At 43.4% G+C, this 15,725-nt stretch overlaps 1 protein-coding gene across 2 annotated transcripts in view; it reads right to left on the reverse strand.

Annotated features, from left to right (window-relative positions):
- Positions 1-252: 252 nt before the first annotated feature.
- Positions 253-15,725, reverse strand: part of NCBP1 (nuclear cap binding protein subunit 1) — a 31,081-nt gene continuing 15,608 nt past the window's right edge. For both annotated transcript variants that reach the window (XM_028711853.2, XM_028711854.2), the window contains 14 exons: positions 15,196-15,259; positions 14,068-14,178; positions 13,294-13,358; positions 11,564-11,626; positions 11,088-11,162; positions 10,314-10,417; positions 9,075-9,197; positions 8,552-8,654; positions 7,527-7,620; positions 5,953-6,056; positions 5,022-5,136; positions 3,198-3,341; positions 2,037-2,150; positions 253-948 (listed from right to left, as the gene is read on the reverse strand). In XM_028711853.2, coding sequence (XP_028567686.2) covers positions 835-948; positions 2,037-2,150; positions 3,198-3,341; positions 5,022-5,136; positions 5,953-6,056; positions 7,527-7,620; positions 8,552-8,654; positions 9,075-9,197; positions 10,314-10,417; positions 11,088-11,162; positions 11,564-11,626; positions 13,294-13,358; positions 14,068-14,178; positions 15,196-15,259 — 1,393 coding nt within the window. In that variant the 3' untranslated portion in view covers positions 253-834. The remainder of the gene's footprint in view (positions 949-2,036; positions 2,151-3,197; positions 3,342-5,021; positions 5,137-5,952; positions 6,057-7,526; positions 7,621-8,551; positions 8,655-9,074; positions 9,198-10,313; positions 10,418-11,087; positions 11,163-11,563; positions 11,627-13,293; positions 13,359-14,067; positions 14,179-15,195; positions 15,260-15,725) is intronic.

Consider the following 15,725-nt stretch of genomic DNA (forward strand, 5'->3'; position numbering starts at 1 on the left):
CACACACATTTCCCCTTACTTTTTAGGAGGGAAAAAGTGAGTCTTATAGAGCAAAAAATACGGTAGGTGAATGCCACACTTCCCACTGTTACGAAGTCATAGGAGTCCCAACCTCCATCCCACCCTCCATCCAGAACATATGTGAAGCACTAAGAAATCGTTATGTATTGTAGTTATTTCTTACAGGATGTTTGCGACCCAAATATATGTTTCACCTATTCGTTGAGATCCAAAATAAGTACAATAGGCAGATTTAAAAAACATATTCTGATTGTATTTCAACCGTGTTTCATACAACCATGAAAATTAATTTTGATAACAAACATATACTCTAGGCTACTCTGGAGGCTTGACCTGTTTAGCATTTCACATGTCCTATGCTCCTGTCCCTCAGAGAGTTTAATCTTACTCATTGGGAAGCTGCTCTTCAGATTCACAAGTCTTGATGCTTGCTTCACATTATTATAATGAGGGAATTCATTCTTATGTAAGGGCCAAGCAAAGGTAACCAATCCTATTTATTCCCTATTTTTATTTTTATACAAACAACAGAAGGGGACAAAACAAATGCCACGATGAAGCCAGCATTCAAACCATTTCAAAATTAGAAATCCACACATTATTCCATCCCAGTCACCTAGCAGTCGTAAAACAAGAGTTAGGCCTCTACTGCTAAAAGAACTGCCCCGTTTGAGTGCCGAGTAGCTTATCTACGACAGCACGGCAAGCTTGTTTTCCAATTAAAAGCTTCTTTCCTCCTCTTCCCTCATCAATTTTCCCATTTTTGTTTTAAAAAGGTGAAGTCAATTAAGTCCTGTACAAAAACGAAGTCTCTCAGGCCTGCAATGCACAGAACTGCTGAAACACAGCCAATATATGATGATCCAATTCTGCTGTGAAGAGAAGGTTCTCCAACGTCACCATGTACTGATGGATGATCTGGTGATGCTGCAGACAGAAAAGAGCCGTCTCAGTTACTCATTACTGGTCTTGGCAGGACATAGTGAGAGAAAGCACATCCCCCCCGCATTCACTCGGCAGCTGAGGAACACCAGAAACTTATTATGAATGGATAAAATACACCGAGAATGTCGCCTGCAATTCTGGTCATTCCACTTAAAAAAAAAAAAACAGAACCTGAGAAGAGCAGCCAGAGACAGGGAGAAGAATAGTATAAAAAATGGTTGAAGGGCTGGACAGTCTTAATCATGGGTAGGCAAACTAAGACCCAGGTGCTGGATCTGGCCCAATTACCTTCTAAATCCAGCCCGCGGACAGCGTGTTTTTACATGAGTAGAATGTGTGCTTTTATTTAAAATGCATCTCTGGGTTATTTGTGGGACATAGGAATTTGTTCATTCCCCCCCCCCTCAAAATATAGTCCGGCCCCCCACCAAGGTCTGAGGGACAGTGTACCGGCCCCCTGCTGAAAAGGTTGGCTGACCCCTGGTCTTAATCATAAACGAAAGTGACAGGAACAATCAGTCGGTTTAAGACAAGCAAGATGTGCTTCTGTATAGAAAGACTAAGTGAAACCTGCCTCAGGTTTACAGTGGTGCCTCGCAAGACGAAAAGAATCCGTTCCGCGAGTCTCTTCGTCTTGCGAAGCAAGCCCATTAGCGGATTAGCGGATTAGCGCTATTAGCGGCTTAGCGGATCAGCTGATAAGCGGCTTAGCGGCTTGGGAAAAAGGGGGGGGGGAACCCCGCAGGAACTTGCAAGACATTTTCGTCTTGCAAAGCAAGCCCATAGGAAATTCATTTTGCGAAGCACCTCCAAAACGGAAAACCCTTTCGTCTAGCGGGTTTTCCGTCTTGCGAGGCATTCGTCTTGCGGGGCACCACTGTACATTGGCCTCTAGCATAAACGATTTTGAAAAAGCCCATTTATATGGACTATCAGCCGAATATAGCTTCCTCCTGAACATTTACCTCAAGCAAGTACTTGCGAATGCAGAATTATCATTTCTGTGCGACCACATTTCTACGCAATTTCTAGTCACCACATTCGTGACTTTGGAAAGGAATGAGACCTACCTGTAAGAAGATCTGCTGCAGCCTCTCTATACAGTTCTTGTACCAAGGTGTAATCACATCAATGCCTCCCGTTTCACAGCGCACTAAGTGCTCCGTGAGGATCATAATGAAGCGCTGGAAAGGGCAATATTAGCAACATCTTTCAAATACAGGGAAGTCAACGTCCACAGACAAGACAAGAGAATGAGGACATGTGAGAAATAGCATTTCTGAATTAAAGAATGGAAATTTCATGACAGAACAGCGCCACTTAGCACAGAATTCATTGCTAATTTCCGGAGATCTTTTCCCGGGTTCAACGAGCATGAGAACAGGCCAGCACAATAGTTTCACTTCTTGAAGCTGGTTGTGCAACAGTATGAGGGCTACAGCAATCTGTTGCCTAACCACAGCTATGAGACCATGCTGCCCTCAAGAGCTTATCCAGCACAAACCATTCTGCTAGTACATGGGTAGGCAAACTAAGGTCTGGGGGCCGGATCCAGCCCAATCGCCTACTCAATCTGGCCCGTGGACAGTCCAGGAATCAGCGTGTTTTTACATGAGTAGAATGTGCCCTTTTATTTAAAAAGCATCTCTGGGTTATTTGTGGGGCATAGGAATTTGTTCATTTTTATTTTTTCCCCAAAATATAGTCCAGCCCCCCGCAAGGTCTGAGGGACAGTGGACCGGCCCCCTGCTGAAAAGGTTTGCTGACCCCTGTGCTAGTACAACTAGCAGTACAGTTCAGGGACTTTAACTTAGCACTGCAATTAATTCCTCCTCAAGTTCCCAAATACTTGGAATTGCTTCCTCTACTTGAAACTTTTCATATCATTTATTTGGTTCCATTTATGAATCGCTTCCCATAAAATATCTCAAGCAATTTCACACCAAAAACACCCACAGTAAAACTGGTTAACTTAAAGGGTTAAAATACAAATTATAAAGTTTTGCAAAGCTGAGGTTCATAGCTTCCCCAACACTCAACAGCCCATCTTCTATTACCGTACTTTCCCATCTATTAGACTAGGTTTTCTTTACTCTAAATTTTTTTTTTTTTAATGGGAGTCGTCTTCCCGCATTTTCATAAATTTCAGTCCCCCAAAATAGGGGTCGTGTTATACACGGAAAAATAGGGTAACCCATTTTCTAAAAGCCAATGAATATTTCTGCATTTACCTGGAATATTACAAGGAAGAGGTTTTTTTGTTCACTTTGAGCCGATTCAACTTTTTCTTGCAGGCGTTCTATCTGCTCTTCGAGGGGTCCATCTTCCCTGTCGCTACTTCGATCGTCATCATCGTCATCATCATCACTGTCTCGCTGGGGAGGAATAGTTAACATTTAACAGGGGGGTCATAAGAGCTCCGAGACCAAAAGGTTAGCTAGGGCACATTCTGTTTCACTCCCTTTTTTAGTTTATAGAGACCCATCCCACAAAAGCACTGAAAGCTTCTCTCTTCAAGCCTGGAGTGAGCTACAGTCATGATTTTAGCATGCATCTATAGCATTTACTAAAAGAATAAATGCAACGTGTAAGATATAACAAAATAAAAAGGTACTGCTGCGTGTGTTGCCTGATGCCATGAAATATTGATCTACAGTAAAGATAAGCTGACCCAGCCCAGGAAACCACTTTGGATTCCCAATATAAGCTGCTCTGGGGTTCTCAGGGAAAGAAGGGAGGTTGTCACAGCGGTACACAATACAATGAGAAACTCAAGTCACTGCAAGCATTTCTGACCTCTGCATGTCCTATTAGATTCCCAGCATAATTTAGGCCAGTATTCACTGCACACTTTCTATCAGTGCAAGGACTTTTGGCTGGGCAACAGAACTTCCTCTCCCCTTCAGCCCCCTAACTCTGTTCTGGGGTTTCCCCCAGCCCCATGGAGCAGATCTGGGAGAATGCACAGGGTGTGTCAGAGGTGTATGTGTGTACAGTGGTACCTCGCAAGACGAATGCCTCGCAAGACGGAAAACTCGCAAGACGAAAGGATTTTTGGTTTTTTGAGCTGCTTCGCAAGACGATTTTCCCTATGGGCTTGCTTCGCAAGACGGAAACCTCTTGCAAGTTTGTTTCCTTTTTCTTAAAACCGTTAATACAGTTGCGACTTGACTTCGAGGAGCAACTCATAGCACACGGTGTGGTAGCCTTTTTTGAGGTTTTTGAAGACTTTGGTGATTTTTGAAGCTTTTCCAAAACTTTTCCGAAACCGTGCTTCGCAAGACGAAAAAACTCGCAAAACGAATTAATTTCGTCTTGTGAGGCACCACTGTACTGTGCAAAAATAAATCTTGCACTGATGGAACGAGTGGTTTGGCTACTGCCCAATGTTGCAGCTGCAGAGGTGGCCAATGTCATCAGGAACAGCATGTGCAAGGCAGGGGGATCTGAGTCTTAACAAAAACAAAAGCTTGCACTGGCATCAATGGGAACTTCTCATGTAAGCCTCATAGCTAGACTAGGGTGCAGCAATTTTAGTCAGGAGCGCTGCTAGGAAGGAATGGGGTAAGCCTCTCCTCTTTGTATGTGTTCCTGATCCACAATCAGTCAATTGTGCCTGCAATTAAATAAAGAAAAAGCTCAGATGTAGCTGCTTGCTACACAATGAAAGTAACGGCCTAATTTGGTCCTTTGTTCTGCCAGACATAACACTCATAATCAACATATTACCTCAAGATGTGGTGATTGCTATTTGCTCGATGGCTTTTTAAAAAAAGGAATGGGCACATCCATGGAAGAGAGGTCTACCAATGGCTATTTGCCAGGCTCTCCCCCATTTTTCAGAGGCAATGTATCAGATGATGGAGACAAACACACGATGACGTTTACAGAAGCCTCTGGCTGGCTGCTGCTGAAAACAGAGTGTTGGACTTTTACACAGTATAGCAATTCTTTCGTTTTTATTGTTGGTGGAAAAGAGTTACAGTACTGCTGGTTTATACACATCTTTACGTCAAGTAACGTTCTTTTCACAGCCCTGGAAAATGGTTACCTACACGTTTGTGCTGTTTGGCTAATCTCGCTTTGGCCTCCTCTAGCTCCTTTTGGATCATCACCACATGCTTGTTCATCTTACGGATTGTTGAGTGTAAGATTTCCCAGATATAAAACCTAGCAGAGAAAGAAGCAGATGCTCTAGTTCATACAATATACTTTGGCTCGTTTCAGTCATAATGCTAATGTACACATCGTATATGCTCTCTTGTAAAGCTGGCTATTAACTGCAAGATACAGGAGGCTGTGGATTAGGAATAAGCATCCTGTACCATCAATGGATCTTCCCTACAATTCATTTTAAGGGGCATTTCATGAATGATGTCTTAGACGTGCAGTAAAACCTCGGTTGTTGAACATTATCTGTTCCGGGTTCGGCTTCCGAAATGTTCAACAACTGAGGTGCGGGTTCTTATTGGTTTCAGGAGCTTCCTGCACTCAAGCGGAAGCCGTGTTGGACGTCCAGCTTCCGGAAAATGGTTGAAAACTGGAGCATTTACTTCCGGGCTTTCGGCGTTTGGGATATGAGGTTTGACTGTACTGTAAACCACATCTCCTGAAGTATCAAGCATGAATGTAACAATTCTGTTTGCAACCTGGAGTGCATTGCAGATGTACACGAGAAAGAACTGGCACTGGCTGTGGCCTATTGTCATTCACACACTCTGGCAAATCCAGGTTTGTTGCAGCACAATGTGTGTGAATTGGGCCCAACGCACCAGGATTTTGCTCCCTGCCATAAACGGAAATGGTTGAATTACCAAAAATTCTGTAATTTCTTCGTGTGAGTTTTGAAAAGCTGAGTGAAAGGCTGTTAACTCAACACGAGTATTTTGAGAAAGTTAAAAGGTGACCTGCTGCCAGCATCATTCAAATCACAACCCAAACAATTAAAAAAAGAGGGGTGGAAGAGGGAGATTTACATCTAGTTACCTAGTGAAATCATGAGCCAGCTCTGGAGAGAAAATCCAGTTTGCTACTGCAGCACAATCCACAATCTGTGTGCGAATCATCTTATCCACCAGCACAGCAATCATCTGCGTGAAAAGGGAAGCAAAGGGTTTCTGGATCAGCTTATCAAAAGCAGGTGCTTATTTGCTACTGAAAAGAACAGATTAGGCAAAATAAGGGCACACCCCTGTCTCTCCTGCTCAACTATCTTATAGTAGTGACAACTCAGGAAGCATAATCTAATGCTGCTTCCTAAATTTTTGAAAGCTATGGTACACTTTTTATTTTAGAAATTTAATTCAGAATAAAAAAAAAGTTTCAAAACCAAAACCGTGAGATGAGCTTACTCCCCTGTGCTTTGGTGCGAGTCACAAAAGAGAGTTCAAGGTGTGTCACTTAAGAGAGAAGTCTCTGCATTGGGAGGCAATATTAGCTGTGTTATCCCTGCTGCCTGCAATAAACCTAAAGGAAACTACACTCCAAGTAACAAAATAGTACCTTTAATGGTTAAATCTGCATGCAGGGTTTATTCCAGCTTAACTGCTGTACAGAAACAGGTGTCTAGGGCACTTTGTCTAATTATTCAAAGATTGGGAATCATTGCTGCATGCGGTGATAATGAGCTATCATGAAGATTACAGGGAAAATACATGTGGAATGTTGTTTAATCCTACAAAAAAGGTACAGTGGTACCTCTGGATGCAAATGGGATCCGTTCCGGAGTCCCGTTCACATCCTGAAGCGAACGCAACCCACTTCCACGTGTGTGCGTGATGTCATTTTGACCATCTGTGCATGCGCGAGCGGCGAAGCCCGGAAGTAACGCGCTCCGTTACTTCCGGGTCGCTGCAGCACAACCCGAAAATACTCATCCCGAAGCTACTTCAACCCAAGGTATGACTGTATTGACCCGACTATAAGCCGCATCCGCAAATAAGCAGCACCTTTAAAATTCAAGGCTTATTTGCGGGTGTGGCCTGCCTCCTGGCACTACCACGCTGAATGGGGGACGGCCGGCGCTTTGTGCCCTGCTCCAAGCATAAGCCGCACTAATTTTATACGTCATATATCTTATCTCAAATGCATCATTGATATATTCTAATGTACAATCAATGCAGAGCCTGCAAGAGAAAGTGAACTGCAAAACGGGCAGCGGAAAGCAAAAGGCAACACTGAAATAATCTCCCACGGATTTAGGGCAGGCTTTCTCAACCTCGGCCCTCCAGATGTTCCGAGACTACAATTCCCATCATCCCTGACCACTGGGTCCAGCTAGCTAGGGATCATCGGAGTTGTAGGCCAAAAACATCTGGATGGCAGAGCCGGAGCTTCATGCTCCAGCTCCGGGGGGGGGGGGGGGGAGCAGGCGGGGCGGGGCTGGTGCGCGTTCTGGGGGCGGGGCAGCTGCGCACTCCTCTTCCTCTGCCAGTGCTGGAGGGCCAAGGTTGAGGAAGCCTGATTTAGGGCCCGGTGCAGCAGCACAGACTTTACACCGAAATCAATCGATGGAACGTAAATGTACTTTTTGGATGAGTGGGAAAAGGAGGAAACCTCACCTGTGGATGATTCTTCCACACTTCATACGTAACTCTGAGCACATGCAGCTTCCCTTCGTCGCTTTCCGCCAGCGCTTTGAAGACTTCGCGGAATCTTATCAGAACAGGGAAAGATAGCAATGAAAGGCCGTTAAGGGGTAAAGTTATATTGCCTGCTCTTTCATCGGCTGTGACCTGACATTCAAAAGCTGATTGCTGAACAAGGGCTGCAGCTCACTTTGGACCTACAGCTGTTGAGTGGCAAGGCTGAGAGGGTGAGTAGAGAGCTAGATGATTCTGTCCCCTCCTTTTCGAGTCATACAGAGCAGGGTCTCTTTCAGAATGGGAGGAGGCAAGGACTCTGAGGTCTGACAGTCTCCCACAGGGATCCAACATGCGCTTGCTGTTGTCAACCAGCAAGGTGATTTGGGGGAACACTCCACCTCATCTCAAGCATCTCCTCCGCAACCCACCCGCTGGTTACAGGTAAAATAAGATAGCGCAGCAGTGATAGCTTGTCTGTTACCAGGAGCACCGCACAAGGGCAGATAGTCCTGCTAGCCATAGGTTCAGCTGACTGATAGTATGATAGAAAAAGAAATATGCCTCTCATCTCTCCATACAAGTACAGTGGTACCTCAGGTTAAGTACTTAATTCGTTCTGGAGGTCCGTTCTTAACCTGAAACTGTCCTTAACCTGAAGCACCACTTTAGCTAATGGGGCCTCCTGCTGCCGCCGCACCGCCGAAGCCAGATTTCTGTTCTCATCCTGAAGCAAAGTTCTTAACCTGAAGCACTATTTCTGGGTTAGCGGAGTGTGTAACCTGAAGTGTATGTCACCTGAAGTGTATGTAACCTGAGGTACCACTCTAAACAATAATGATAAATACTTTAATCGAAGGTTTTCGCAAAACCGTCTGGCAGTTTCTGCCTTGTGAATCAATTCCAGGCAGGCTCTTCATAAAGTAAGAAACAATTAAAACTGGTTATATGAGCCAGTAGCAGTGTGCTATTGGTAGCACTGGCAACTTTGTGGTTATACTTACCTTCCCAGAGCGCTGAAGGAGTGACTGAATGACTTTGCGGCCAAATGCAGCAGCGTCTGCACAAACACCTCTATTTTTAAAGGATTAAAAGAGAAGCCTTCATCTGCAAAATAAAAGTTACATTTGAGTCAGTACTTCCAGGACAGCCTTTGATTCAGCACCCACATTTTTCTGCCTTTTTTTAATAAAAAAAGGCCTATGCCTATGTAACCAAAGGCAAGTATGATCTCTCTCTGTGTTTAACTGAGCCTAAGCGTGTGTACATGAAACCAAAGAGGAGCCATTTTCTTCCCCAATTTTTCTCCATGGGAGGGTCATTCCATATCAAGTGATCCAACTTTTTTACCTCATGTCATCCAGTTTCCTTAATATTTTGTACACTTGTTGAATGATGGAAACTAAGTTTAATTCTATGCATTCAGAGCAGACGACGTTGCAAATTAGCACTTCTACAGAACGATGAAATAAGCTTAAATACGGAAAGAACTAGGAGCGCCTGACTACAGCTATCAGAAGTTCTTACCATCATCATCGTCCTGATTAGGGTTGGGCACATCCTTCAAAATAGTGAAAATCTCATCGTTGCTTGCTTTGTTTTTAATGGCGATGTTTAAGCAGAGCGCAACGTTGTATCCTGGAAGGGACTCTACAAATAAACAAAGAAGCAAAGTTACCTTTATATATATATTTTTTAAGCCCTATTTCCTCATAAAAGCCAAGACAGCAGAAACGCCATCATCTTGCAGACTTCCAGAGTGAACAACCAAGTCAAACTTCACAATCCTTTTTTCTCCCACCAGCCTAGATGTTAAGTTTTAAAACTTGTTGAGAATGAACACACTGTTCATTCCAGAGTTGCCTGCACACTAATAGGCTGGCCTGGTTTTCTGCTCAGCACTTTGCCAGGCTCCTCGAACTCTTTTGAGGAGCTCCAAACATAAAACCTGAACTACCATGCAGGAAACTGACAAATACAGTAGCACCTTGGGTTCACGAACGACTTGGTACTTGGATGTTTTGGCTCCCAAATGCCAAAAACCCGGAAGTGTTTTCGAAAGTTTTTCAGAAGTTGAACATCCAACACGGCTTCTGCTTGTTTGCAGGAAGCTCCTGCAGCCGGCTGGAAGCTGCACCTTGGTTTTTGAACATTTTGGAAGTCGAACGGATTTCTGGAATGGATTACGTTTAAGAACCAAGGTACGACTGTACATCTTTAAGGGCACCTTCTGCTATCATATTGCTGAAGCAAAGCAGATGTGGACCTGGACTGTAGATTAGGAGCTGCTTGTAGGCTGTTCTGGGCCTTTTAGAGCAGCGGTTCTCAACCTGTGGGTCCCCAGATGTTGTTGGACTACAACTCCCATCATCCCTGAGATCTGGCTTTGCTAGCTAGGGGTGATGGGAGTTGTAGTTCAACAACATCTGGGGACCCACAGGTTGAGAAAGGCTGTTTTAGAGGAAGCTCAGGCTATTAGTATAACAAAACAAACAGTGCTAAAGAATTTCCTAGTTCTCTTGTAATCTTTACAATTCTCATACTGCAGATGGAGGTTGTAGCTTTGAGAGAGTTGCTTGCTCAAGAATGCCTGTTGAGTCTATGGCAGGGGCCAAATTTGAACCAGGACCCCACCTCAATCCATAGCTCAGCCTCTCACCCACTAGACTACACACCAGCTCCCCAAAGGCAGATTCAACAAAACTAGTCCAACTATTTAAAAATAGAAAGAAAACACTGCAGCAAGTGCATAACCCATATACATACTGTTGCTTTCATCTCCGTATTTATAAATACATGCTGGATTTGCAGGAGTTAGGACTGAAAAAGTAGCAGGAACAATATCCACTATTCGTTGGTGGTAGGAAAGTCTAGGGAAAAAAGATTTTGCATAAAATGAAGAAGTGATACTCCTATCATGATACAGGTCTATGGACAAAACCCAGCCAAGCATGAACCCTTACTCAACCTCAGTGAATGCAGATTATAAATCTAGATATGGCAAAATCAAAGTCTATGCTTTACACTGAAACAGGAAAGGAATAGTCCAAAGTACAATTATGCCCCTAACACCCAGCTCCTGAACATATTTACACAGAAGTCAGCTCCACTGATCTGAATAGAAGTTACTTCCCGGTAACTATTTGGGTTCATTTATTTGTATGCTCAATTGCTTTCCATTTAGTCAATTTTTGTTGTTTGATCATTAGACATTACAAAACAAGGAATTAAACTAAACTCGGAGAGAATTTTAAAAATTCATTCAACAGCACTATTTTTATTTACTCATTTTTCTCCCAGCAGAATACTTCCAACTACTGTCCCCCCCCCCCCCCCGTTAGTGAGACAAATACCATCCAGATGATGTCTTACTCATAATGAGTAAGTGCCCTATTCCTGGACAAACATACAAAGACTAAGCAAATACTATTGGTTTGGAGTGGGAGCTGATATTATTTCTTCCTCACTTTAGCAACTGCATTAAGTTGGAAAAATAGGCTAAGAACACTACCCCTTCTGCAATTCTGATGCCTCACTCACCTCATACATTTTTCCAAAACTTCTCTTACGAATTTAGGTCTGGGTTTGTCAAGGTCCTCAGAAAGACAATCTGACCTATCATTGGAACAAAATTGTGCAATTGCCATTACCCAGAGAAGCATATAAAGGCGTATTTGTCTAATATGCACTGATTTAGGAAGCTTCAATCTTCAATGTTGTGCTTCTTTGGCTCTCTGCAGTGTCAGAGCCACTAGGAAGCAAATTCAAACAGTACTGGGGGTTACAGTTTAAGGCAGCAAAGCTTACATAATTTCACATAATGACATTTTAAACCACAGATACCTGTGGGCTATCTAGTCTTGCACAGAAATCATTGAAAATATATCACGTTTGTCATTTGACATTTGCAGAATTTAGCACCATTTGGATGTTTCAGAAGGAGATAATAAGAATCACTGAAAAATTACAAAAGTATATGTGAAAGCAATTGAGAAACTGACAAGAAATAAACTTACCAGTCTTCCCAGCTCCAACGGAATTGAAAATTATTCAAATGGTGGGAAAACCAATTAATGAACCTTCATGAAAAAAGAAGGAAACTTTCACTAACTCCCAGATGACCAAACCACAGCCATTCACAGTGACATTATTCACACTATATCCTAGCCATTTCAAAGAATGTCACAACCCATTTTGTTCAAATGGATTCTTGGAAATACTGGTTATGAAGCGCATGTAAATACAGAACTCTTAAAAAATTAACATTAAGGTGCAGAATGCCCAAAGCTGTCAGATAACTGGATCTTCTGTAAGTTCTAATTATCTTTGAAGTTAGTAAAACAAGCTAATTATATAGTCATACCTCTTGTTGTGTTTGCTTCACATTGCGGTTTTTCGGGTTGCGAATGCGGCAAACCCGGAAGTGTATATTTCCAGGTTTCGCCACGTGCGCACGGGCAGAAGTGGTCTATCACACTCCGCGCTTGCGCAGAAGCGCTACTCTAGTTGCAGACTTTTCGGGGTGCAAATAGCAACCCGGAATGGATCGTGTCTGCAACTAGAGGTACAGTGGTGCCTCGCAAGACGAAATTAATTCGTTCCGCGAGTTTTGTCGTCTTGCGATTTTTTTCGTCTTGCGAAGCACGGTGTCGGGAAAGTTTTGGGAAAGCTTCAAAAATCACCAAAGTCTTTAAAAACCTCAAAAAAGGCTACCACACTATGAGTTGCTCCTCAAAGTCAAGTCGCAACTGTATTAACGGTGTTAAGAAAAAGGAAACAAACTTGCAAGACGTTTCCGTCTTGCGAAGCAAGCCCATAGGGAAAATCGTCTTGCGAAGCAGCTCAAAAAACAAAAAAACCTTTCGTCTAGCGAGTTTTTTTGTCTTGCGAGGCATTCGTCTTGGGAGGTACCACTGTATCACTGTAGTTCAGATATGGACGCTTCAGATAATAGTTTTGTATGTAATACTTGAAGCGTATTTACAGGTGTTCCTGGCTCGTCTTCCAAGCTAAGATGTACTTGGCTACCCCCACTCTTTGATAATCACTGTGACCATAAAACAGGAAACAACAGCTATAAATTTATTCAGTTCAAATAAGCTGATGGCACAGAAACCCACCTATCAGTAATCACACAGCTCAAAAATGGAGTTAACTTTTTATTAGCACAAAAACACGATCTCCACAGACTTTGTTGAGTTTCAGGCCTAGTGAGCAGAGCGGCTCATTCCCTGCGGCCTTCCTCCATGACAATCAATTGCCAAGACTGAAAGTCCCAGCCTTCTCACAGCTGTCTTAAGTCCCCTGCTCTCCAGTGCTTTCCTGAAGCAATCGGAGATGGCATCAGCATGCAGCCAATTTCTCCTCTGCCCTTTTCATGCCTCTTCTGGTTCTGGGAGAGGGCAGACACCTATAACTCTTCACCAGCCTGACTCATCTCTGCCTCTTGGCCTCCCTCTTTCCACTCTCCTCCTCCTCCTTCAGTTTCTGCCTGATTCTGGACTTCCCCCTGCCAGACTCTCCCAGATCATTAAGCCCTGTTACCTCTCCAGCTTCCAATACCTCTTCCTCCCAGTCTTCTCCCTCTGACCACTCACTGTTGTCCCCCCACCCCACCCCAGGTTCTGAGCCTTCTTCCCTTGCTTGATTCCTCCCACCATTCCTCTGCATCCAACCGCTCCATGACATCTGATGAAACCTGCTTCACAAACTTCTTAGAAATCTAAAGGTAGGTGCACCTGCTTACCTGTCTATGCAAGTAGTGTTCATTGTATCCAGGCGCATGTACAGCATTTCTGTGGCTTGTGCAAGCTGCAAGATTCCATTTAAGGAATAATATGGACGAACCTTTAACTCTCCCTTTGTTAAGAGAGAAACTGTGTGTGCCCAAACCTAGGGTGCTAGGGTACTGAATCAGACTCAAATCAAGTACAGTGGAACTTCGGTTCTCGAACGTCTCAGCTGACGAATATTTGGGAACCTGAACGCCGAATACCCGGAAGTAAATGCTTCCGTTTTCGAACGCACCTTGGAAGTCGAATGACTCCCACTACGTGTTTTTCAATTTTCTCAACTGAATTTGCTGACAGCCCTTTGTGCCTCGGTTGTCAAACGTTTCGGAAGTCGAACGGTCTTCTGGAACAGATTACATTTGACAGCCGAGGTTCCACTGTATCTTGGATTTAGACACTTTAAGAGGCAGGGCAATATTTTATTTGCCATGTAGAATTATTATAATTGTTATTTTAATTCATTACCTGCCCGTCACCCATAGGCCTCAGGGCAGGCTACAACCATTACGCTTCTGAGTAGCCTTCCTCTTTTTGCCTGATGAATAAGATTGGTTACCAATGAAAACGTTTTTAGTCACAACTTTCATTTCAGCGATTAATCAAAATAACCTGCATCGGCAACCAACCGACTTCTAATACAGCTGTGAACAGTAATACATAATGCATTAACATTTTTTCCTACAAAAAATGTGCGAACTGATATCAGAGTTGTTGAGAAGAAAGGATACAACTTGGGGTAAGGAGCCGGGCTGAAGTTTGCAAAGTTCAATAAGGAGTGTTGTGTACATGACCTCAGTGTGTGGTGGAATAGGAAGCTGAAACAGCTCGGCAAAGATTACCTGGGGGGGAAAACATGACACAGATACAATGAACTGCATACCGGTCTTATCTGAACTGATATCAGAAGGCATTATTAGTATTAAGTCTGGCAACTGCTGGGGTATAGTGGTGAAATGACCCGTCTTATGCTCTAAGAACAACAGCAGCAGCAGCAGCAATAACAATTCATTGATATGCCGCCCATCTGACTGGCTTGCCCCAGCCACTCAGGGCGGCTTCCAGCAAATTAAAACATCAAACACAGGAAAACATCAAACATTAAAAACTTCCCGACACAGGGCTACCTTCAGATGTCTTCTAAAAGCCAGATAGTTGTTTATTTCCTTAACATCTGATGGTAGGATGCCACTACTGAGAAGGCCCTCTGCCTGGTTCCCTGTAACCTCACTTCTCGCAGTGAGGGAACTGCCAGAAGGCCCTTGGAGCCGGACCTCTGAGTGTGGGCTGAACGATGGGGGTGGAGAAGCTCCATCAGGTATAATGGGCCGAGGCCGTTTAGGGCTTTAAAGGTCAGCACCAACACTTTGCACAAATAAGCACAAACTTGCATATTTATTAAATTTATTTCCTGCCTTTCCTCCAAGGTCTAATGCCCCCATTTTATCCTCACCACTGCCCTGTGAGGCAAGTTAGGCTGAGTGAGAGGGACTGACCCCAAGGGCACCCAATAAGCTGGAAGGCTGAGTTGGGGCTTGAAATTAGCCTTAGGTCAATTGCTCTAACCACTATCCTCAGCATTTATATATTCTATAAATTGCCCAGTGTGGCTGGGGAAACCCAGCCAGATGGACGGGGTGTAAATAAAACAACAACAATTTAGCCAGATATAGTTCATCAGTATTTAACATATTTATTTATATATGAGGTTTGACACAGATTCAACCTCCTTTTCTGCATAGTTGGGTGTTGTTGTTTTTTTGCAAATGAGTCTGGGTAAATTATAACAGAGTTTACAGCATAGGAAGTAAAGGCATTTTGAAAGAGGAAAAAGATAAATATGGTAAAGAGATGCATACCTCAACTATGTGGTAGTTCAGAGGGATCTTGTTATTCCCTGGGTAGCTCAGTAACTGAGCAGCACTAGAGGAAAAGGCAGACTCGGTGATTCAAAGAATGCAAATACAGAAAAAGGTCAGTTAGGAAGCAAACTGAAGCCTTGCTAAAGAACAGACTGTCAGTTAAATGCATGTGTATCCATTCACATGCAGCTGGCACTAAAGTGACAGGAAGACTCATAAGCATAGCAAAAGGACTATGCAAACTGAAGATGACTCCAAGTATCTGTATATATCTCCTCAAAACCCACCATAAGCTTTTGATTGACTAGAATGAGAGATCCATGTGCCATTATTACAGAAACTGCAAGAACAGAGGTCTGGATTTTGAAAGCATTATTTTGTGAACTTATTGTCAAGACACAATTTGATAAAGAGCATTTCGCGCCCAAGTAGACAGCAGCAATTCTCTAGGATGCTAAGTGCGTTCCTTTGCAGCTACCCAACTCTAAAATCATTTCCCTCCTGGATACATCAGTGACTCACTCCAT

This window comes from Podarcis muralis, chromosome 17, assembly GCF_964188315.1.
Source record: "Podarcis muralis chromosome 17, rPodMur119.hap1.1, whole genome shotgun sequence".
Lineage (NCBI taxonomy): Eukaryota > Metazoa > Chordata > Lepidosauria > Squamata > Lacertidae > Podarcis > Podarcis muralis.